Source organism: Triticum urartu, chromosome 1 (assembly GCF_003073215.2).
Source record: "Triticum urartu cultivar G1812 chromosome 1, Tu2.1, whole genome shotgun sequence".
Lineage (NCBI taxonomy): Eukaryota > Viridiplantae > Streptophyta > Magnoliopsida > Poales > Poaceae > Triticum > Triticum urartu.
Genome location: NC_053022.1, coordinates 445,272,743 through 445,295,950, shown reverse-complemented (window position 1 = coordinate 445,295,950; position 23,208 = coordinate 445,272,743). Strand labels below are relative to the sequence as shown.

The 23,208-nt window shown below is 44.9% G+C and overlaps 2 protein-coding genes across 2 annotated transcripts; one reads left to right on the top strand and one right to left on the bottom strand.

The window, feature by feature from the left end:
- The first annotated feature begins 1,798 nt into the window (after positions 1-1,798).
- Positions 1,799-14,156, top strand: LOC125517450 (probable manganese-transporting ATPase PDR2). Its single transcript, XM_048682654.1, has 22 exons — positions 1,799-1,981; positions 2,068-2,351; positions 2,454-2,546; positions 2,627-2,829; positions 3,979-4,051; positions 4,129-4,301; positions 4,380-4,545; positions 5,297-5,401; positions 5,486-5,596; positions 5,677-5,763; positions 5,877-6,059; positions 6,132-6,182; positions 6,254-6,379; positions 6,477-6,556; positions 7,429-7,537; positions 9,028-9,156; positions 10,017-10,082; positions 10,170-10,241; positions 10,459-10,607; positions 11,108-11,219; positions 11,294-11,410; positions 12,784-14,156. Exons 2-22 carry the CDS (start codon positions 2,103-2,105, stop codon positions 13,852-13,854), a joined length of 3,525 nt encoding a protein of 1,174 aa, XP_048538611.1. The 5' UTR covers positions 1,799-1,981; positions 2,068-2,102; the 3' UTR covers positions 13,855-14,156.
- Positions 14,157-15,804: 1,648 nt separating this feature from the next.
- On the bottom strand, positions 15,805-18,344 carry LOC125517460. The gene has a single exon (XM_048682661.1). The coding sequence runs from the start codon at positions 18,137-18,139 to the stop codon at positions 16,031-16,033; it is 2,109 nt and encodes a 702-aa protein (XP_048538618.1). The 5' UTR covers positions 18,140-18,344; the 3' UTR covers positions 15,805-16,030.
- Between the last annotated feature and the right edge of the window lie 4,864 nt (positions 18,345-23,208).

The following is a 23,208-nucleotide window of genomic DNA, read 5'->3' as shown; positions in this document are numbered from 1 at the left end:
CCATAGGAGAGTGTGTAATCTGCAGGTGCAGAGCTGTTCTGTAACAAGAGTCATTAGCATAGTTGTGCCGTAGGTATTCAGCCCAAATAGGAGTGACTTGGGACATAACTAAGAGATAATATTTCCTAGAGAGTGCATCAACAACCCTATTCAATATCCCTTTCTTATATTGGATGGTAAAATCAAATTCCAGAATTTCATCATTAATTTGTGTTGTATACCCTCAGTCAATTTTTGGTCAGAGATGAACTTCAAGGACCATTGATATGGCTTGATGATCAGCTTGTTGCCCAGGAAGTAGTGTCTCCACCTTCTCAGTGCTTCAATAACTGCCAAGGTTTCATTGTCATAGGTTGAGAGGGTAGCATTTGTAGGGCATAGTGCTCTGCTATAGTAAAAAAATGCTCTCCCTTGCTGCAACATTATAGCTCCAATGCCGAAGGCATCTGTCTCGAGGACAAAAGGTTGCCCAAAATCTGATGAAGCTAGCACAGGTGCTGATATGAGAGCATGTTTGAGTTTAATGCAAGCTTTCTCTTGGTAATCTATCCACTTGAATTGCCCTTTTTTCAACAAAACATGGAGAGGCCTACAAAATGATGCCATAATCCATTTGTGAAACGTCTGTAGTAGCCAGTTAGACCCAAGAAACTTCTTAGATGGGTGACGGTGCTGGGTGTTTTCCATTCAGCAATGGCAGAGATCTTTTCGGGGTATGTGGAAAGTCCCTCTCCCGTGATCACATGACATAGATATTCCACTTTCCCGGGCGTATGGACGGCGAGACCTTCGGTTGATGCCGGCCAAGGCGCAGCTTCAGCTTCAGATCTGGCCGCCTCCCCCCGTTGCTTATTTGGCGAGTCCTCCAAGATCTGGCTTGCTCCGTGTGGGGGGGGGGGGGGGGGGGGGGTCGGTTCTTCGTTGGGTGGGTACTGGTGACAGGAATGCAAGACGAGAAAAATCCCAAGTCAGCCTTGCCGGCTTCGACCTAGGCGATGCCTGCGGGCGCCGCTCACCTTTCTGGAGCGCGCCCGCCAGGTCTACTTCCCCCTTCCCCTCTACCTCCCAGGTGAAAACCCCGAGTTGCCTTTTTCATCTAAAAAGTACTCCAACCGTTTCTAAATATTTGTCGAATTAGAGATTTCAAATGAACTACCACATACAGATGTATATAGACATATTTTAGAGTGTAGATTCACTCATTTTGCTCTGTATGTAGTCACTTGTTAAAATCTCTAGGAGGACAAATATTTAGGAACGAAGAGAGTATAATACGAGTAGCACATTCATAAAATTTGTTTAATTCAAAACTGAGCTCTTTCTCGAACCTTTTTCATCTAAAAAAAGTATATCATGAGTGCATAACACATTCATAATTTTTGTGGTCACATCCCATCAGGCCAAATATTTCATAAAGAATATCGCATGCGATCGAAGTATACTTTGTATGTCGGTGATAGATTTTTGATGACTAATTCTTGCTCTTCTACGAAACCGCGTAGAAAGAATGTCACACAGATTTGCGAAGGAACAAATAATTTTGCGCCCTCAACCATATTTCAAACGGATTATATTCAAAAAATTGACACCGCTTACAAAATGCCATCTTACACTTAACACTGGATTTTATACATGGTTTTGATTTTCATGTATAAACTTTGTCTTTTGCTAAGTACAGTCCATTAAAACACAAAATCAGACATCTTTAGCTTTAGCTTTGCCTGATTGCCTCTCTTTATGGAGTAAGTAGCATGGAAACGTGGCAGAAAGAAAAAGTCACTCGTGAGAATTCAGATCGCCGTGACCCCGTGAGATTCCCCACCGTAAAACTGCTAGCAAGCGGCCCTCCGAGGGGTAGAGGACGAGCCAACAGAGCACAGCACCGCAGCAGCAGCGGCGGCGGAAAACCCCTCGCGCGTCGGCCGCCAGCACGGCCACCGCCGCACCCCGCCGCCGATCCGATCCCGTCGAAACCGAGCTGGTAAACCCCTCCAAACTCCCGCCCGCCGCCCCCTTCTCCGACTCGCATCGAGACCCGATCTGAGCAACCCCCCGGCGACCCCGCAGGTCTCCCCTCCGATCCGGGCGGTCGTGGCGCCGGCATGGCGCGGTTCGAGGTGAACGGCAAGTCGGTGGAGGGCGTGGACCTGCTGCGGCGGCGCCACTGGACGGCGCGCCTCGATTTCTGGCCCTTCCTCGCGCTCTACGCGCTCTGGCTGCTGCTCGCCGTCCCGGCGCTCGACTTCACCGATGCCCTCGTCATCCTCGGCGTGCTCTCCGCCTCCCACATCCTCGCGTTCCTCTTCACCGCTTGGTCCGTCGACTTCCGGGCCTTCGTCGGGCACTCCAAGGCAAGACACCACCTCTCGCCCCCCACATAATCAACATTATCCTCATCTGTCTGGTGCGCAGTCTATATTGGGTTAAACATCTTACACTTGCTTACGTTGCAGGTTAAGGATATCCATGCGGCGAACGCGTGCAAAGTAATCCCAGCGAAGTTCCTGGGGTCAAAAGAAATTGTGCCTCTGCATATACAGAAAACTGTGAGTTAGTTCTGGTTTTGCTGTGAACTGGTAGTGTTTTCGATGTTTGGTCACTGAGTGTGGTTTGGGTGTCTGTTCAGGTTGCCTCATCGTTGACTTCAGGTGAGACGGAGGAGATCTACTTTGATTTCCGGAAGCAGAGATTCTTTTATTCGGCAGAGAAGGATAACTTTTTCAAGCTCCGTTACCCGACAAAGGACTTATTTGGGCATTATATCAAGGGCACCGGGTATGGAACAGAGGCCAAGATTAACACTGCTATGGACAAGTGGGGGAGAAACATGTAAGCTGCTGTTTTGCTCCCTGTTTGTACACTCTTTCAGTAGTTGAGGTAGAGGACTGTAAATTGATCACTTATCATAGTTGTTGATATAGATGGCACAATCATGAACTGTAGCTTCCGCTTGGTTTTCTCTTGTTCTTTATTTCTAGAGTTGCTACATTGTAGCGGAATAGTTCCCTGAAAAATGTGCAATTCGATAGGGAACTCCCAAATCGACTTATGTAAAATGTACATGGTATGAAAAAAGAGATTATATTGGCAAGAAAGTAGAGAAATCTTGTTGATGTGCTACGTTCCTTCTTATCACACATGCTGACATGCAGTCATAGCAGCCTCTTGTACATTACAATGCATAAACCATTAGCCAAATAGAGCCAAAACTATAAATAGTAGCTGAAGGAATTTGGAGCATTCATAAATATGTTCACCGCAAATGTGCAAATTTATGATGCCCCACACTGCTGCTGGAATTGCTTGTAATATATTTTGATGAGATTTTACTGTATGGACCATGAATATTTGGGTTTATAATATGAGAATTGAAACAGAGAATACATATGATTTACTGTATTTGATTATTGTATATAGTTGTAAAATATTTTTTGAATATAAGTATATAGTATAATAAAATGGAAATGACTTGAGACTTTTTCCATGTATGGTTGCATGTTGACTTGGACCTTTTCCCATGCATGGTTGCATGCTGAGTTGGACCTTTCCCATGAATGGTTTCATGTTAAGGTGTCATGTTTGCATGTTGAGAAAAGTAGGTTAGTGGGAATCACCTACTTAGTTATGTATAGGATTCAATTCTCATGCATGCAAAATATCGTAAAATCACTTAAATAAGAAATATGTTGCTGTTCTGGAACGAATTATAAATATTGAATGGGTGCAAAACATGTTTCTGTAGTGGCATTTTCTAGGAGAACCTACTGTAAAGTAAACATAAACTATCTGTCTAGGAAAGTTCAAATATTGGCAATGGAGGTTGATGCTTGATGCACTTTAATGTGATCAAGGAGAATTTTCTGTATATCAGTATTTTGCTACAGTGTATTGAATCGAATATCTAGCTTTGCATGCTTAAGCTTTTGTCATACACCTGTTTAGCTATAGTGGCTAATGCCTGTAAATTGTTTCCTCTAGATTTGAGTATCCACAGCCCACATTTCAGAAATTAATGAAGGAGCAATGCATGGAGCCCTTTTTCGTTTTCCAGGTTAGTCTATTTCTCACTTGACCTGCATTTTGCTTATATGTCTTTTCTTTTTCCAACAGTGAGCTCTTACTCTACAGGTTTTCTGTGTTGGCCTTTGGTGTCTGGATGAGTATTGGTACTACAGTTTGTTTACACTTTTCATGCTCTTCCTATTTGAGTCTACTATGGCAAAGAATAGATTGAAGACATTGACTGAGCTTAGGCGTGTGAAAGTTGATAATCAGATTGTGTTGACTTACCGCTGTGGAAAGTATGCCTTATTCATTTGAATTAGTGCTTACACTGTTCAAGTATATATCACATCCTAATAGTGCATTTATTTATTCAGATGGGTTAAAATCTCAGGCACAGAACTACTACCTGGAGATATTGTGTCAATAGGCCGCTCGCCTACTGGTGAAGATAGATCTGTACCAGCAGATATGCTATTACTGGCTGGATCTGCCATAGTGAATGAAGCTATTCTTACAGGAGAGTCTACTCCGCAATGGAAGGTTTTCTTCTATCACCCACCCCCCCTCTTCTGATCGTGCTAATTATATGACTTCCTTTTGTTTGGGGTAATTAGGACTTCCAATCATACTTGTTTTTATAAGATGGAATCATACTCGCTAGTTCCATTCTGCAAGTTGTTTTCATTCCTAATTTGGAGTGAAACATTCCTGTTCTGATGTGCCATTCAGACCTTCAACAAATATTCCTTTTTAGAAAGCTGCATGCACACTCCTTTGAAATATACTTACATTTCTAATTGTACACCAAACATGCATATATTAGATATAAAATAATGGTTTGCATGTAATATTAAAATATGGAAATTGGTTTACTTAACAAATACCTTATGCAGTTATGCGTGTGAGCAAGGTACAAGGTAGCAATGATATAGGTAATATAAGAAGGGTTTCCAGCCCACCATTTGAGGAGACAATGTGGCTGTAACATAAATGATGGGGTTCAAACATCACCTCTAACTGAATGAGCTGGTATTATTCTCAAAAAAGAAAGAAAGAGCCAATATGTGGTTAAGCAGAATAAAACTGCTTCTTTTCCATTTTTCTACCGAAATTTACCTGCCCAAACGATTCTTGTCAGAAAAGTATGCTTCCAAGACAGATTAAGTATATTGTGTTAATCCAACTATAGCATCTAAGTACCGTTTTTCCTTTTCCGAGACATGTTTTATTACTACCCCTAGTATTTTGTTCATCTTGCTCTAGCTCTGAATGATCATCTTCTCCTATATAGGTCTCAGTTGCTGGCCGTGGCCCTGACGAAATGTTATCGATAAAGAGAGATAAGAATCATATCCTATTTGGTGGCACGAAGATACTGCAACACACGCCAGATAAGGTAGATGTATCATATATCTGTTATGCTAACGAGAGCTATCCTTGATAGCTTTATAGTATCGTTGACTCCTTTTCTTCTATACAGTCTGTAAATCTTCGGGCACCTGATGGTGGTTGTGTAGCTTTTGTATTGAGAACTGGATTTGAGACTAGCCAGGGAAAATTGATGAGAACTATCTTATTCTCAACTGAGAGGGTAACTTCCTTTCCTGAATGAAAAATAAATCTGACTTCTGAGTATGCAAATTTAAAGCTAACATTTGATCTGTGTGACAGGTTACTGCAAATAGCAAGGAAAGTGGGTTGTTTATACTATTTTTGCTATTCTTTGCGATAATTGCATCAGGCTATGTGCTTATGAAGGTAATATCAGATAGCAACACCATCGATAAATCCATTGATCTTTCAGTTGCATACTATCTTTTTAAATTATGTACTTTGTTTTATCGTTATAGTGTCTGTGTATTCATATATAGGGACTGGAGGATCCCACAAGAAGCAGATATAAACTTTTTTTAAGTTGTTCACTGATTCTGACTTCTGTGATTCCTCCTGAACTGCCAATGGAGCTGTCCATAGCAGTCAATACATCTTTAATTGCTTTAGTACGGCGTGGCATTTTCTGCACGGAACCATTCAGAATACCATTTGCTGGGAAGGTTAGGAAGAGAACCATGTTGTGCTCCTCTTTCTTCTTTCTGTACAAGCTCTTACAAGTTCTCTCCTACCAGGTTGACATATGCTGCTTCGATAAGACTGGAACATTGACATCGGACGATATGGTGAACTATGTTCTTGTCTATAAAAAAACATTTGGTTGGAGGTTTGTTAACAAATGAACCCCGTATTTCAGGAGTTCCAAGGAGTTGTTACTTTGGAAAGCGACGCAGAATTAATATCTGACGCAAATAAGTTGCCTCTCCGCATTCAAGAAGTGCTATCCAGCTGCCATGCATTGGTATTTGTGGACAACAAACTGGTATGTGTTGTGTGATAAGCACCAATAGCTGTCTACATGAAGCATAATCAAAGAAGTTTACATGCCTTTCTAAATGGTATATTCCATTTTGTTAAAGGTTGGCGACCCCCTTGAAAAAGCTGCAATAAAAGGCATAGACTGGATCTACACCTCTGATGAGAAAGCCATGTTTAGGAGGTAAGCTATCATCTCTTGTTGCGCATATATAATTATGTCAGCAATTGCACACTTGATTAAGTTGTTAGAGAGAGATATGTATTGTACTAGGTTTCTTGTAGTTCCTTTTTTGTATTTCGGGATTCCTAGTTTATGTCCTCTACTTGTGTATATATGGCCCTGGAGCCTTGGCAATAGATCAAGTCTGCTGCCCCCATAACATGGTATCAAGGGCCTATTAGGGCTTCGATTTTTTTATGAAGATGATAGGCGTTCTTTTATTCCATCAAACAAATTGAAATTATTGAAGTTTCCCTGTTTGTAATTCAACTAGTCTTGAGTCCTACTCCCTTCATGCACTGTAATTGTCCCCCGCCCTGGGAGAATCTGTTTCAAATTATCTCCCCGCTGAGGAAATCAAGTTTAGTGATTGTTGTGGTTCCACTCACCCTTGCTTAAATGCTTTAAAAAAAGGTTAGTAGGTTTTTAGTCTGAATATTGGTAGGGGCATGCATTGGCATTGCATGGTGAGCTGAGGACAGTTATAGTAGAACAGGGGAGTATTACTACTTTATGGGAAAATTATTATTCATGAATCATTATTGTATTTTGCAATGCAAACATAGAATCAGTTGGATCTTTGATTGACTAATACTTTTTTGATACCTTGGTTAACACCAGCGAGAAATTTCTTATTGTATATGTGGTAAAGGTGTGGTACACCCCATCTTGAGTTCTTAACTATCTTACCTCTGATTATAGACTTATAATAACATGCTGCCAACAATGACTATCCTTTCCCTTTTCTGAACTCAGTCCAGTAATATCATGAGGAGTTATTATATATTTTACTTGGATATTAAAAGATTTTAGCTGACTAGTCTTCGTTGCAGGCCTGGTGGCCAACCTGTACAGATTGTACACAGATATCACTTTGCTTCTCACTTGAAGAGAATGTCTGTTATTGTCCGTATCCAGGAGAAATTTTATGCTTTCATAAAGGTAAGGCTACCACAGTCTAAATGAAATTATCGATCCGGTTCTTAGACACTTGGGATTGTTCAGAAACTGCTTCTTTAGGCCTTGTTTCATGATTTTGGCATGAAGAAATTAGTGTCCTCTTGTTCATGGACATCTCTAAATTACTTTTAGAGCAAAGGAAATAAAAAATGATCTTCAGAGGGTTTGGGCTTGGGTTCCTTGTGGATGTGTTTGGCCATTGGTGGTTTGCCATCTTTGCAATCCTTATGTTTTAGATGGAAAACGAAGCGGGATCCACCATATAAGTAATCTATTTATGCCTTGTTGTTTTCTTTTTCCCCAATTCTTATTTAGTTATGTAAAATAAAGATAACTTAGCCAGTTGAGTGGCCACAAAGAGACCATCCATTGGTTTAAATTATTATATTTTATCCCACCAAAAGTATTACAACAAGATGAGTCAATGGTTCAATCCATCCTTTTGTTTTTTTAGTTCTATATATTGAGTGTGTTGAGAACTGAAATTGAGCTACAAACAAAAAGTTGAATGATTGTAACTCCTGAGTTACCTAGTTCAGAGAATAGTCTTTGGCTATGTTCCTTTTGAATAATTTGTGGCCCATCAGAGCAGGCCTGTCTAAGCTGTTTTTCTGGTCGCGATCCTCAACTTTAAGAGAAAATTCCTTATTTGACACTATCTTAAAATCTGCTTCCTTATTTGACACTGGAAAAGTTTTTCTTCCCTATTTGACACTAGTCCTAAATTTTATTCCCTATACGACACTTCCGTCCATTTTGAGCCTAAATGACACCTGAAAAGACGATTTTGCCCGTCATGTGGTATGTGTGTGCGCGCGCGTGTGCTGTTGCGTGTGTGGGTGCGAGCGCACATGTGTGCTGCTGCTGCATGTGTGTGTGCATGTGCGCCGCTGCGTGTGTACGTGCACGCGTGTGTGTGTGCTGTTGCGTGCCTATGTGCTGCCTGCGTGTGTGCTGCTGCTGCGTGTGTGTGTATGTGTGTGTGTGCTGCGTGCGTGTGTGTTGCTGCGTGTGTGCGTGCGCGTGCATGTGTGTTGCTGCGTGTGTGTGTGTGTGTGTGTGCGCGTGCGTGTTGTTGCGTGTGTGTGCGCGTGCGTGTTGTTGCGTGCGTGTGCGTGTGCGTGTGTGTTGGTGCATGTGTATGTGTTGCTGCGTGTGTGCTCCTGCCCTCGCATTGGTGATGCGTGTGGGCGCTATTGCCCCCCACACACATACCACATGAGGGGCAAAAGAGTCTTTTCAGGTGTCATTTAGGCTCAAAATGAACGGAAATGTCATATTGGGAATAAAATTTAGAACTTGTGTCAAATAGGGAAGAATTTTTTTTCAGTGTCAAATAAGGAAGCAGATTTTAAGATAGTGTCAAATAAGGAATTTTCTCCAACTTGAACTCGTTCCATCTTTTGTTTTGTTTGACCTTTTCCAGTTAACTGTTAAGAATATCGCCTTTTTATTTTTTTTGTGGTTTCCAGGGTGCACCGGAGACCATTCAGGAGAGGTTAGTTGATCTACCTGCTGCATATGTGGAAACATACAAAAAATACACGCGTCAGGGCTCCCGGGTCTTGTCTCTTGCGTACAAACTGCTTCCGGAGATGCCTGTAAGTTCTCATTGAAGTATAATGGTTCCTTTATTTTTCTTTTAGTACTACTGTTTGTCTAAATTTCCCAAGCCATTAGATAGCATAGCATTTTAAGTAAAGATCAAGGAGCAACACTTTCTTTTCAACCTTTCTTTATTTGTTGTGTAGGAACCATGTGAGTTCCAACTATCAGTCAATTTTCCTTTTGAGTTTAATTTCGCAGATGATCCAGTGGTATCCTGCATGCATGTAGCTTGCGGTGAAAATTCTCTGCCATTAGCACTAGACACTGGAATCATATGAATTGGTGCTGACAAACTAGTTTAAAGTATGGTGGTTAGCGTTGTGTTAACATTGAAACGCAAAAAACACTAGTGGGGAATAAATCAGCATCCATCTCAATATATACCCATGTGTTTAACTGATGCACAGCATGTTAGCAAATTAAGCTACTAGTACTGTTTCGTAGAAGGGTGAAGTAGCAAGTCTCCAGGTGTTGTGGGATAGTGATGTTCCCTTGTTTTGATGATCGTAGGTCCGCACTGTAGATATTGGTAGTGTTACTTTGTCCACGGCGTTGCGATCAGCAGTTATCAGAAAATCATTCATTGCTTAGATAGTTGTGAACTGTGATGTTTTATATGCATATTTACTTGGAAGCCAGTGAGATATTACTATATTAGCAATTCGTAACTTTCATGTTACTAACATTTTTAGAAGAACATAGTTGCAAGTTGTTTTCCTTCAGTGTAAGTAATATTAGGCCTGGGCATTCGCAAGTAGTTGCATTTTATTCTTAGTTGATATCTTTTTGTTTGAATTTGTACTAGAAGTTTATCTGGTACGAGTCGTTTGACGTCCTGGTATTTGATTAACAGGTTAGTGAAGCTAGAAGTCTGGAAAGGGATCAAGTGGAGAGTGACTTAATTTTTGCTGGTTTTGCGGTAACTAACCCTAAAATAGTGAAATTATGCTCCAATAACTTATTTGAAGATTTTTAAATGGTTTTGTTGGGTCATTTTTGCAACCAGGTCTTCAACTGTCCTATAAGGAGTGATTCTGCCGCTGTCTTGCTTGAACTGGAACAATCTTCCCATGACTTGGTATATCCCATTCTTAAAGTTACTTGTCATTCTGTAGTGTCAACTAAGCATCTTCATGCTTCCTTAAACATTTCCTGGGCGAAGTGTTTTTACACCAGTAATATGACCAAAGCTTTGGTACCTATTGATTTATCAGTAGCAATAACCTGTGAATAATTACAATGGAACTTTTCTGTTTTGTTTGATTAAAGTGCTCATCACCTCCCTGATGTATTAGGTTATGATCACTGGGGACCAAGCTTTGACTGCTTGTCATGTTGCTAGCCAAGTGAATATCTGTTCGAAGCCGGTTCTAATTTTAACACGGATGAAGACTAGTGGATTTGAGTGGGTTTCTCCCGATGAAACTGATAGAGTTCCATACAGGTAACAATTTATATGCAATGGGTTCTGCTATGATGAGTGCTTAGTGTTTGTATTAAGCTTTTCTATAATTTTTAAGTTGGTACCCTGGCAAAGATTCTTGCTATTCAGGGTTATCATGTCTATTCTTTTTTCCATTGGAAAAGAAAGAGATGTTTACGCATTGGTGTTAGGAGACAATTTTTTTATTTGCTAGAAAAATGGAAAAGGAAGATCTGCTGGATTTCCTATTAGCATTCCAAACTTCTCCTCCCCCCACTGCATATGTAAATAGGACTATGTAACTATGACTTCGGGCCTGTTTGGCTATCCACCAGCTCCGCGGAATTACAGGATCTGCGGAGCCCTTATTTCCCAGCTCCATTTTTTTAGCCTGCAGCTTCGGGAGCCGAGTCTGGAGTGGAGGGACTCCGAATACTCCCTCATCTATGCTATCGCGCGAACTATGTAAACATATATCTTGTTTGGTGACATTTCTAATATCTTGCATTATTGTTTTGTAGAGCTGAGGAGGTTAAAGAATTATCAGAATCACACGATCTTTGCATTAGTGGGGACTGCTTTGAAATGCTACAAAGGACCGATGTTGTTGTCCAAGTCATTCCTCATGTGAAGGTAAGTGAGAACAGATTGCATACCTTCTCAAACTATGAAGGCCCTGATTTACATTATAAGCGTCGTTGTTTCAGGTTTTTGCGCGCGTTGCTCCTGAACAGAAAGAACTTGTACTGACAACATTTAAGACTGTTGGGAGGATGACACTGATGTGTGGAGATGGAACCAATGATGTTGGTGCACTGAAACAGGTCTGTACCTGGCTCATATCCTGGTTTAATCTGCTCTTTTTTCTCATAATTATTCAATGTTATGATTATGCTCATTACACACACAATGACACAAATGGTTGTTAGTCATGCACTCATGCCAGGGATTGACTTGATCTCAAACATGTATGGCGATTTCAATGTGATATTCTTCTTACAACATTGTCCTTATGTATATATTCTCTATGATTCTTAGAAAGGAAGCCGAATATGGAACTCATGCTAATGATTGACTTGATCTTGAACTTGTCTGGCAACTTTGGTCTGATATTTCTTACTACAACTTTGTCTTTCATTTACATATGCTCATTCCACAGAAACAGTTACTCCTTCGGTTAATTCAGATTATTTGCTAAAAATCTGTTTTGGCCTCTACAATATGGAAGCCAAATGAATCACATAGGAAGGAATCACCTAATCTGAAACACTGAAATTGTTTGTTTTGGTTGTCTCGGTTAGCCGAAGTTAATAAAAATAAAAATTATGAGCAAGAAGCTACAGATTAGAGATCTGGAAATCAATTTCAATCCCCCCATCACCCAACTGCATACAAGAATGAAATCAGAGAAGAAAGCCGCAGACATAGAAGAGAAAAACACAATAACTCTGGATTATTGTGTCCTTTGCCTTCTAGATCTTTTGCCTGCATTTCCGAGAATGAGTAGGCCTTAGCTCATGCTCTGTTTTTGCTGTGGTCATCTCTGGTGTTCGTACATTTATGCAAAGATGCAATCCAGCCACCTATTATTATGGCTACAGCCATTCACTTCACCAGTTTGCCTGCCATCCTGCAGTGCAGAGAACTCAGACCTAGGGTAGTAAGCTCCTATGGAGCAGCTTATGAGCACACCATGCCCACAAAGTTGGTTGGAAGACGTTATACAAGGAGTCCACTGTGCAATGGTTGGAGAAGCAAGTATTAGTTGTAAGTTAGCGTCTTGGTAATACTTTTATTGTCTGATAAGCCTGTAAAATTGAACCGAACTTCTTGCACTTGTTTTAATTAGTGGGGTATGAGAAGCATAGCATATTGAACATATCTAGCCAGTTTGAGCCACAAACGCATGTCCATGTATTTTTTTTATGCAGGCTGGACCTATATTAGCCTGGCATTTGGTTCCGCTTTGCCAATAATCTGAAATATAATTGTTCTGCAACCTTATTCTGAATATAGTTGTTCTGCGGCCTTCGCTGTAGGACACTCAAAGGTTACTTGATAAATTTCTTGACCTGGGCAGTCCTATCTACTGTTTTGTTAGCTATTGTTTCTGTTCTTGAGTGTTACCAATGGAAGATTGGATATATGTTATACACCTTATGACAATATATATTGATGTGAAATTCTTAATTTTCAGGCACATGTTGGCATAGCTCTGTTAAATGCTGAACCGGTGCAGAAAGCTGGCTCGAAATCTCAGTCATCCAAACTTGAAAGCAAATCAGGGAAGCTGAAAAAACCGAAACCTGCTAACGAGTCATCATCACAATTGGTTCCACCAGCTAGCAGTTCCGCTAAAGCACCCAGCAGCCGCCCCTTGACTGCTGCTGAGAAACAGCGTGAAAAGCTGCAGAAGATGTTAGATGAAATGAATGATGAAAGTGATGGCCGCTCAGCACCGATTGTAAAGCTTGGGGATGCATCCATGGCCTCACCTTTCACAGCAAAGCATGCCTCTGTTGCCCCCACGCTTGATATCATCCGCCAGGGGCGAAGCACCCTAGTCACTACACTCCAAATGTTCAAGATTCTTGGACTCAACTGCCTTGCAACAGCATACGTTCTCAGTGTAATGTACTTGGATGGTGTGAAACTGGGTGATGTCCAAGCTACAATCAGTGGTGTCTTCACTGCAGCATTCTTCCTCTTCATTTCCCATGCTCGCCCACTTCAAGCACTGTCGGCAGAGCGCCCCCATCCTAACATCTTCTGTGCATACGTCTTCCTTTCCATTCTCGGCCAGTTTGCAATGCACTTGTTCTTCTTGATGTCAGCTGTCAACTTAGCATCCAAGTATATGCCAGAGGAATGCATTGAGCCTGATTCAGAGTTCCATCCAAACCTGGTCAACACAGTTTCATACATGGTGAACATGATGATCCAGGTGGCAACCTTTGCTGTGAACTACATGGGCCACCCATTCAACCAGAGCATATCGGAGAACAAGCCATTCAAGTATGCTCTCTATTCCGCTGTTGTTTTCTTCACGGTGATCACATCGGATATGTTCAGGGATCTGAACGACTACATGAAGCTTGAGCCCTTGCCTGAAGGAATGAGGGGCAAACTGCTGCTCTGGGCTATGCTTATGTTTTGTGGTTGCTATGGATGGGAGCGATTTCTGCGATGGGCATTCCCAGGCAAGATGCCAGCATGGGAGAAGCGCCAGAAACAGGCGGTTGCAAACCTAGACAAGAAGCAGGCATAGGATCTTGCATTCTTTTTTCCATCACTGTTTGATGATTCTTCACCCTCCGCTGGCCAAGGCAGCGATCTTGTCACAAGTAAACTGATGATGATTTGGCATAGTTGCACTCTAATGTGTAGTCTAGGAAGAATTTTGTCAGACTCTTGAGCCTTATTTGTAGGAGGATATAGGGTCGATACCTAGTCAACATACATGCCTGGTATGGAGGGCCAGAATTTTCAGTTTCCATACCTTATGCTAATGATGACATGAATGAATATGCATGAACATACCGTTGAGGACACAGTATGATTTATGAGTCATCTGTCTGCTGTTATAAGTTACTCTTATTTGATATTGCAGTCTCTCGTGGACCTGCTACCCAAACGGTTCTGCCGTTCCATTGGCTTTGCATCTAGAATTACTTGCATACATAAAGTTTGTTCTTGTGTATATGATGTGCAATTTTTCCATTCGGCAGGTATACTTTAGTTTGGTCGATACTGTGTTTTAAAGTATTATACTGCGTAGAAGTTGTTCCACACGGTAAAATTGGACGAATCACTGTCACTTACAAATTAGTATTAGGTCGATACAGAGTAATTTGGACGACAGTGTTCAGTTGTCGCTGATCCAAGACAAATGCTACAACCAATTGGATTACCAGAGTAAATACCAATTAGGCCCCGTTTGACAACAAAGTATTGAAAACTGCAGTATCTTAGCCTATAGGTGCAGGATACTACAGTTTTAACATATCAGAGTAATTTAGAGTATTAAGAATACTTTAAGCTGTTTGGCTAAGTAAATTTGCTAGCTAGCCGTTATTTCCTGTCTAGTAGGCCGTTGCAAACTCAACGGCCATGCACGAAGGCCATGGCCAAAATGAACGCCCATGCATAAAGCTCGGCGAGGCAGTCCAACAACCACTACACGCGGCGCGTCACCTCATGAACTCCTTAGCCGTCTTCTGCATTGCCGTTGAGGGGCACCAGGAGCTGCGCCTGGAGCTAGGACGTGCCGGCGTAGCTGGCGATGCACCACTGTTGAGGGGCACCAGAAGCTGCACGCAATCTAGAACCGCGTGGCCAAGCTCGATGCCTTTATGGTGGATCCGGTAGGTGGTGGCTTCTCACGGGCATTTCTTCAAACATATGACATGCATGGAACATGAAACATCAAGCAAGAAAGAAAAAGGCCGGGAGACTAACATGAGAGTAACTTTTTCATTGGTCTATATATACTCCATATTTCCTAACTGATCCCAGCCTCCAGTCCAGTCTCTCATCCTCGGCAAGCAAACATGCCATGCGACTCCTCGAGAAGAAAAGAGAGCGGAGAATTCAGCCAAGAGCATTGAGAGGTGTGCCCTCTGGGGAACAGAGTGCATATAATTCAGCCAAGAGCATCGAGAGGTGTGAAAAAAGGTAGAGCCGGCGTGGAGGGGAGGCACCGCCGGTGAGGGAGAAGACGTAGATCAGGAGGAGACTATTTGAAGGATAATCGGAAACAGAGGGAGGAGCGCAAGTTGGAGGATGAAGGACAACATACTAATCGCTGTTCTATCCATCGTCGTGTCTTGTCCATGGGCGCCGACGGAGACGATCTCCAAGAACAGGAGAGCGGCGGCGGCGGCTTGAAGCGAGGAAGAAGATAGCGACGGGCTCGTTTTTCGCTTGCTCAGTTTTTTAAAAAGAGGTCCAGGTTCTTTTTTTATACAAAGGAAATACTATGATTTTGAAGATACTCTAGTTTTAATAACACAATTTCTAATGCTAGTCAAACAGATCACAGTAAATAAAACTACGGTAATCGGAAAAACTATGGTATTTTCAGAATACTTAGAAATTACTTTGCTATCAAATGTGTGGCCTTACAAATTAGGTAATATACAAAAAATTAATAAAAATGTTTTGAGAATTTATTGACCCGGTCAAAATTGAGTGATACTATTTTAATTGAAAACTTCAATTGAAAATTGAACGTAAGTTTTTTAAAATTAGAAAGCTTACTGTTATACTTTCTTCGTCCTATAATATAAGATTGTTTTTGACACGCTTTTATATTATAGGACGGAGGAAGTATGTTATAGAGGATATAGCAGAAAAGTGCGAACACATAGCTAGCAACTGAACGCATCTTAGATGCCAGGATGGAGGGTGGATATGTAACGTTAAGACGCAAAACGAACTTTGCGCTAGTTGTGTACGATGAGCTTGGCCCTGGCATGGCCGGCCTCGACCCTGTACTGGTCACCAATGCCGAAGTGCGCCATAAGCAGCCACAGCACCGTGAGCAGCTCCCCTCCCTGGCTGAGCTGCTTGGCGTGGAAGTTGCCCCTGCACTTGCCCGCCGCGTAGCACATCATCTCCACCCACACCCCGGCCACCAGCCTCCACCGCTTCCTAGCCTCCATCCCGCGCAGCTGCTCTGCCAGCCGGCACGCGTCGAACAGCACCGACTTGCTCCGGTCCCCCTTCACCTTCCGCGGGTCGATATCCGCCTTCACTGCCGCCAGCGCGCTCGCGCCCTGCCGCTCCTCCGCCCGTGCCCCGCCTCCCCGCAGCCGCACCAAGAAGTTCTTGGCCTCCGCGCAGGTGTCGCCGAACCGGATCTGCCCAATGCTCGCCGTCAGCATGAACGGCCGCATCACCAGCAGGAACAGCATGTAGTTTGCCATCTCCCTGCTCGCCGCCGGCAGCCTGGCCCCGCTGTTTATGTCGCCCTCGTCCGCGGACCCGCCGGCGCCGGTGGGGGCAAGATCTGAGAACGCTTGGTTATCGTCGTCGTAGAAGCAGAGGTCGGTCGCGATGTGCCAGAGGAGGATGCTCTCGTCGAACTCGACCTCATCCACGCTCCACCGGAGCTCCTGGTAGCACCCCTTGCGCTGCAGAATCCACTGCCCGCGGTGATCCCCGAACCGCCGGTAGCTCATTGGATCCATCGTGCTGTTCGCCTTGTCCTTGAGCTGCTTGAAGATGAGCTGCTTGAGCACCAGGGACACCCCGATGTGCTTCGTGTACCATAAGCTGTCCCACGCTGTCTTCACGCGGATGTTGTAATCCCACTCGAGGCTCTCCAGCACTCTCGTCAACCATGTGGACTTGTCCTTGAGGCAGTAGCTGAGGAGATTGTACTGGGCCATCTGGTTCGACCACCGTGGCCTCGCCTCCGGCATGAAGTACTTGACGGCCTGGAAGACCACTCTGCTCGCCGCCGGGAGGCATCTGCGCAACTTCCGCAGGTCGGCGTAGCTCCAGGAGGAGATGGCCATCAGGATGATGCCGTAAATCTCCAAGAAAATGGCACCAACAAGGAGGACGTAAGTGACGGCAACGTCGGCCTCCTTGTAGCGTCCCTTGCCGGCCTTGGAGAAGATGAGGAGCGACAGGATGGGCGCGGCCAGGGTGAAGACGCGGAGGTAGCGGCCGGAGGGGCAGTGTATGACGGGCGACTTGGAGTGGAGCGACTCGTACATGAGCTGGAGCTCGATCTCGACGACCTTGTAGGCCTGGTCGCGCTTCAGGCGGCGGAAGAAGGCGAGGCTGTCGGTGCGGTCCTGGAAGCTGAGGATGAGGTCGACGAAAAGGCGGCGGAAGGTGTGGAAGAACATGTGCGCCTTGATGACAAGCTCCTCGTACTCCATCGGCTCCTCCGGGACGTGGACGTCGTCTACGGGCAGCCGCTCGGGGACGATGACGATCTCGGCGCGCAGGCCGGCATCCTTGCTGGAGTGGTACTCCTCCATGAGCTGCGCGTAGTTGGGTCCTGGGTCTGGGCGTGTGAGCATGGAGCTGCGGAGGCTGCTCATGCTGGCCGATTTGAGCGCCCATGTGCGCTGGCCATACTTGAGGACGCCAGAGGCGAACATGACGACGGCCGGAGCGACGAGGCTCGCGGCGGAAGGGCACGACTTCCAGTAGACGTACAGCGCGAGGCCGACCTGGGTGACGAGGCTGAGGAGGTGTCGGAGCCAGAGCTCGTTGTCCTCGATGGCGAAGGCGGTGATGGTGTCCTGGCCGCCGAGGTGGAGGATGAGGAAGGGCGCCCACAAAAGGAGGAGGTGCAACCCGTCCTCCCCGTCGGTGTGGTGGCATAGCTTCTGGCTCCGAGATAGGGAGCCGAGCGCGTAGATGGCGATGGAGTCGGCGAGGAGGTAGGCGAGCCAGAGCAGGAAGTGCAGCCAGGACGCGACGATGCGCTTGCGGAGGCCGCCGGTGAAGAGGAGGAACACCTGCAGGGAGAAGCTGCCGAGGAGTAGCACCCGGATCTCCCACTCTCCCCACAAACTCCAAAGGCTCGTCATCGATCAGCAGCGGTGGCGGCCGCCGGTCGAGAGGAAGACGCCTCGAGCTTGACTCGGCAGCAAATCACCGTTGACTCGAAGGGAAGATGCCTTTAGAGTACCCACAGTGTGCTCTTTTCTCGGCTCTGACCCTGCCTCTAGAGACTTTGAAGCCGACGCCATACATTGCAAGGGGTCGTCTCCAAAGGGAAGTGGTTGGCCGCCTTCACGTTTCTCTCCCCATTAAAACAATTTTGTGTCTTCACTTGTCATACGCAGCAGGGCATGCTCCATGCTAGGATGGCTGATTAAAAAATGATAGATTAATGTGCATGCAGCTTGCTACATGGGTGTTGTCATGTAAGAATTTCTTTTACGACAGAAATGATGTTGTCGAAAATATATACATATTTTTGTCTTTTTTGACATAAGTGTTGTTGCAAAAGACAAATTTACAATGCGCATAATGTTGCATAAACGAAAAACCAAAGAGAGAAGACACGCAAAAGACACTCATTCTTTTGTTTTCATCAAGTTTGGATTGCTTACCCCGAGTTGTAACACCCCGGATGTAATTTTCCCTATTTGTACTTCAACTCTTGCCGTTTCCGGCGTTAAGTTATATTTATTTTCTCGGGTTCGGGTCTTTGTCTCCGTGTGTTGTTATCGTTGTCATGCATCTCGTATCATGTCATCATGTGCATTGCATTTGCATACGTGTTCGTCTCATGCATTCGAGCATTTTTCCCGTTGTCCGTTTTGCATTCCGGCGCTTCGTTCTCCTCCGGCGGTCATTTCTACCTTTCTTTCGTGTTCGGGGATTAAACATTTTCGGATTGCACCGAGACTTGCCAAGCAGCCTTGGATTACTACCGGTAGACCGCCTGTCAAGTTTCGTATCATTTGAACTTCATTTGATACTCCAACGGTTAACCGAGGGACCGAAAAGGCCTCGTGTGTGTTGTAGCCCAACACCCTTCCAATTTGGCCCAAAACCCACCTAACTCTGCTCCATCATCTAGAGCGTTCGATCACGATCGCGTGGCCAAAAACCGCACCTCATTTGGACTCTCCTAGCTCCCTCTATGCCTATAAATAGACCCCCCCTGAATTCGGATCTTCTTCTCCCCGAAAACCCTAAAAATCCACCTCGCCCGCACCGGACATGTTCGCCGCGCCGGACATTTCGTCCGCCGCCGCCCACGGCCTCTAGCCGCCTGCCACGTGGCCCCTGCGCCGCCACTCCCACCGCGGCCCGCGGGAGCCTGGAGCCGCCCCCCAGGCCCCCGCGCGCGCCCGCTTCGTCCGCCTCCCCGCGCCGCCTTCTTCTCCGCGGCCGACGCCGCCCATCCTCGCCGGACTCCGCCGCCCCGCCGTGCCGCACCGCGACGCCGGCCACCGCGACACCGGCCACCGCGACGCCGGCCGGACCTCGCCACCGCGCGCCCGCGCCGCGGGAGCCGGGCCCCGCCGCCGTCCACACCGTTCCGGCCCAGATCGGACGTCAAGCAACCAACGAGGAAGCCACGAGGCAGGGGGGCGCGCCTACGTTCGTCCCCCCCGCCCCCCCCCCCCCCCCCCCCCCGCGTCAACTCCGGCGATCCTCGCCGTTTTCCGGCGAACAGGAGCTCATCCCCGGCCATCCTCGCAATTCGCGCCGTCCAGATGTGAGATCTGTTTTTTTGGGTTGACTTTTCTCAAAAAACCCTAATCCATATGCCCTTCTTTCTAGCCCCGTAACTTTGCATCCGTAGCTCCGATTCATGCATATAGCATATCAAAATGTTCATTTCAGAGAGTACATCATTTTATCCCATTGCATCATTTTCATTGGAGCTCATCTTGATGCCCGAAATGCTGTTAGAAGAGGGCTACTTGAGATATTTGTCAGATCTGCTACTCCATTTAGGTTTTTGTCATTTTTGCCATGATTAATGTGTGCATGATATGCCCTGATGCTCTACATATGTTTTATTAAGGGTTTTGTCATCTCTCCAGAGGTGCAACCCATGTATTTTTATGATGTGTGTGGTGACTTGTGCAAGCTTGCAAAGTGGTGCACTTGCTAATTCTGTTTTCAGGGACTTAGTAATTTCACCAAGTCCTGGAGCTGTTTATCTCATGATGCCATATGTTCATGTTGTTTCCTAGTGATCCGTGCCTCTTTTGAGGATGATCAGTAAGAATGTTTTGTTAATCTTGTAGTGCTCTATCCATCCATGCCTTTGTTTGCAATTATGGAGCACCCTAGCTTGAGTCAATCGAGTTCTACTTTTGCTACTTTGTGAATCTAGGTAGATTGTCAACTTGTTTGTAATTTTGCCGGTGATGTTGTAGTTGATCCGTGCATGCTATGCCATTGTTTCTTGCCATGTCTAGATTGCATTTTGTGCCTTCTTGATAGATGTATGATTGTCTTGCCATGACTTGCACCGTAGTGAGTGCATCGAGCTCGTAAACATGCCTACTTGAGTTATATTTCAGCATGTGTCAGTTTTCACTAAGTATGAAAACTGATTATGTTTTTGCTATGTTCACATGCTTGCAATTGTATTTTCTAATCCCTTTTGGCTCAAGGTCACTAAGGGACTTTTGTTAAGCTCTTCGAGTAGCTCCATGCCATGTTTTACTTTGCCATGTTCAGGTCCTGTAGCATGTAGTTTGTTGCTCCGAAGAGTGCTACCTGATCTGAAATTCCAGACAAGTGTTAATTTCCCTAAGTCTGAGATCTATTTATCATATGCATTTTTGCCATGCTTGTTTGAACCTGTTAATGGATGATTTGGCCGTAGCTCAGTGCTAGACTTTTGTTAAGCATCTTGTGTGCATCCCTGCCATGTATTTTGTTGTCATGTTTGGGTGCTGTAGCATGTTCATTTCGTTGCATTTAGATGCCTACTTGCTGTAAATCGCAGACCGGTGTCATTTCTGAATCGCTTGCCATTTCCAAACCGTAACTCCGATTCCGGCGTTCTTTATATCGTTTTCAAGCGATTTCATCTCATCTTTCCAGTGGCACCCTTGGTTTTCCAAGTTGAGGCCAGGTTCATGCATTTCCTGTCATATCTTGCATTTTGCATCCCGCATAGCATATCATCTTTGCATCGTGTTGTTTGAGTTTGCACGTGGTTGATTGTATCCTTGTTGCTTGTTTGTCTTGTTTGGGTAGAGCCGGGAGACGAGTTCGCTAACGAGGAGCCCGTTGAGTTTGCTTTCGAGGATCCAGTCAACTCTGACACTGTGCAGGCAAGATGATCATACCCTCGAAATCACTACTATCTTTGCTATGCTAGTTTGCTCGCTCTTTTGCTATGACATTACTACGATGCCTACCATTCGCTTGCAAGCCTCCCAAATTGCCATGTCAAACCTCTAACCCACCATTGTCCTAGCAAACCGTTGATTGGCTATATTACCGCTTTGCTCAGCCCCTCTTATAGCGTTGCTAGTTGCAGGTGAAGATTGGAGGCCGTTCCTCGTTGGAACATTTATTTACTTGTTGGGATATCATTATATTATCTTGTTATCTTAATGCATCTATACACTTGGTAAAGGGTGGAAGGCTCGGCCTCTCGCCTAGTGTTTTGTTCCACTCTTGCCGCCCTAGTTTCCGTCATATCGGTGTTATGTTCCCGGATTTTGCGTTCCTTACGCGGTTGGGTTATAATGGGAACCCCTTGATATTTCGCCTTGATTAAAGCCTTTCCAGCAATGCCCAACATTGGTCTTACCATTTGCCACCTAGTCTTTTTTTCCCTTGGGTTTCCATAGCCCAAGGGTCATCTTATTTTAAACCCCCCCGGGCCAGTACTCCTCTGAGTGTTGGTCCAAACTAGAGTCCTGTGCAGCGCCCCCTCGGGGAAACTCAAGGTTTGGTTTTAGTTGTATGGAGCGCTCATCTGAGTGTGTCCTGAGAAAGAGATATGTGCAGCTCCTGTCGGGATTTGTCGGCACATTCGGGCGGTGTTGCTGGTCTTGTTTTAACCTGTCGAAGTGTCTTGAAGAACCGAGATACCGAGTCTGATCGGAACGTCTTGGGAGAAGGTCTATTCCTTCGTTGACCGTGAGAGCTTGTCATGGGCTAAGTTGGGACTCCCCTGTAGGGATTTGAACTTTCGAAAGCCGTGTCCGCGGTTATGGGCAGATGGGAATTTGTTAATGTCCGGTTGTAGATAACTTGAACCTTAATTAATTAAAATGATTCAACCGAGTGTGTTACCGTGATGGCCTCTTCTCAGCGGAGTCCGGGAAGTGGACACGGTGTTGGAGTAATGTTTGCGCAGGTTGCTCTCTAGTTTCTCGCTCGCGCTTTGCCTCCTTTTCTCGCTCTCTTTTGCGAATAAGTTAGCCACCATATTTGCTAGACGCTTGCTGCAGCTCCACATATTTACCTTGTCTTACCTATAAGCTTAAATAGTCTTGATCGCGAGGGTGCGAGATTGCTGAGTCCCTGTGGCTCACAGATTACTATTACACCAGATGCAGGGCCTGATGATTCCGCTCCAGGAGACGCGTATGAGCTCAAGTGGGAGTTCGACGAAGACTCTCAACGTTACTATGTTTCCTTTCCCGATGTTCAGTAGTGGTGCCTGTTGGAAATATGCCCTAGAGGCAATAATAAAAGTATTATTATTATATTTCTTTGTTCATGATAATTGTCTTTATTCATGCTATAACTGTATTATCCGGAAATCGTAATACACGTGTGAATACATAGACCATAATATGTCCCTAGTAAGCCTCTAGTTGACTAGCTCGTTGATCAACAAATAGTCATGGTTTCCTGGCTATGGACATTGGATGTCATTGATAACGGGATCACATCATTAGGAGAATGATGTGATGGACAAGACCTAATCCTAAGCATAGCACAAGATCGTGTAGTTCGTTTGCTAGAGCTTTTCCAATGTCAAGTATCTTTTCCTTTGACCATGAGATCGTGTAACTCCCGGATACCGTAGGAGTGCTTTGGGTGTACCAAACGTCACAACGTAACTGGGTGACTATAAAGGTGCACTACAGGTATTTCCGAAAGTGTCTGTTGGGTTGACACGGATCGAGACTGGGATTTGTCAATCCATATAACGGAG

What these genes read in the sequence shown, in the direction of transcription:
- LOC125517460 (XM_048682661.1), bottom strand. Translation starts at nt 18,139, where the DNA reads ATGACGAGCCTTTGGAGTTTGTGGGGAGAGTGGGAGATCCGGGTGCTA.
- LOC125517450 (XM_048682654.1), top strand. Translation starts at nt 2,103, where the DNA reads ATGGCGCGGTTCGAGGTGAACGGCAAGTCGGTGGAGGGCGTGGACCTG. An exon ending in TAATTTTTGCTGGTTTTGCG is followed by an intron (nt 10,083 to 10,169) that starts GTAACTAACCCT and finishes TTTTGCAACCAG; the next exon opens with GTCTTCAACTGTCCTATAAG. An exon ending in ACTGATAGAGTTCCATACAG is followed by an intron (nt 10,608 to 11,107) that starts GTAACAATTTAT and finishes ATTGTTTTGTAG; the next exon opens with AGCTGAGGAGGTTAAAGAAT.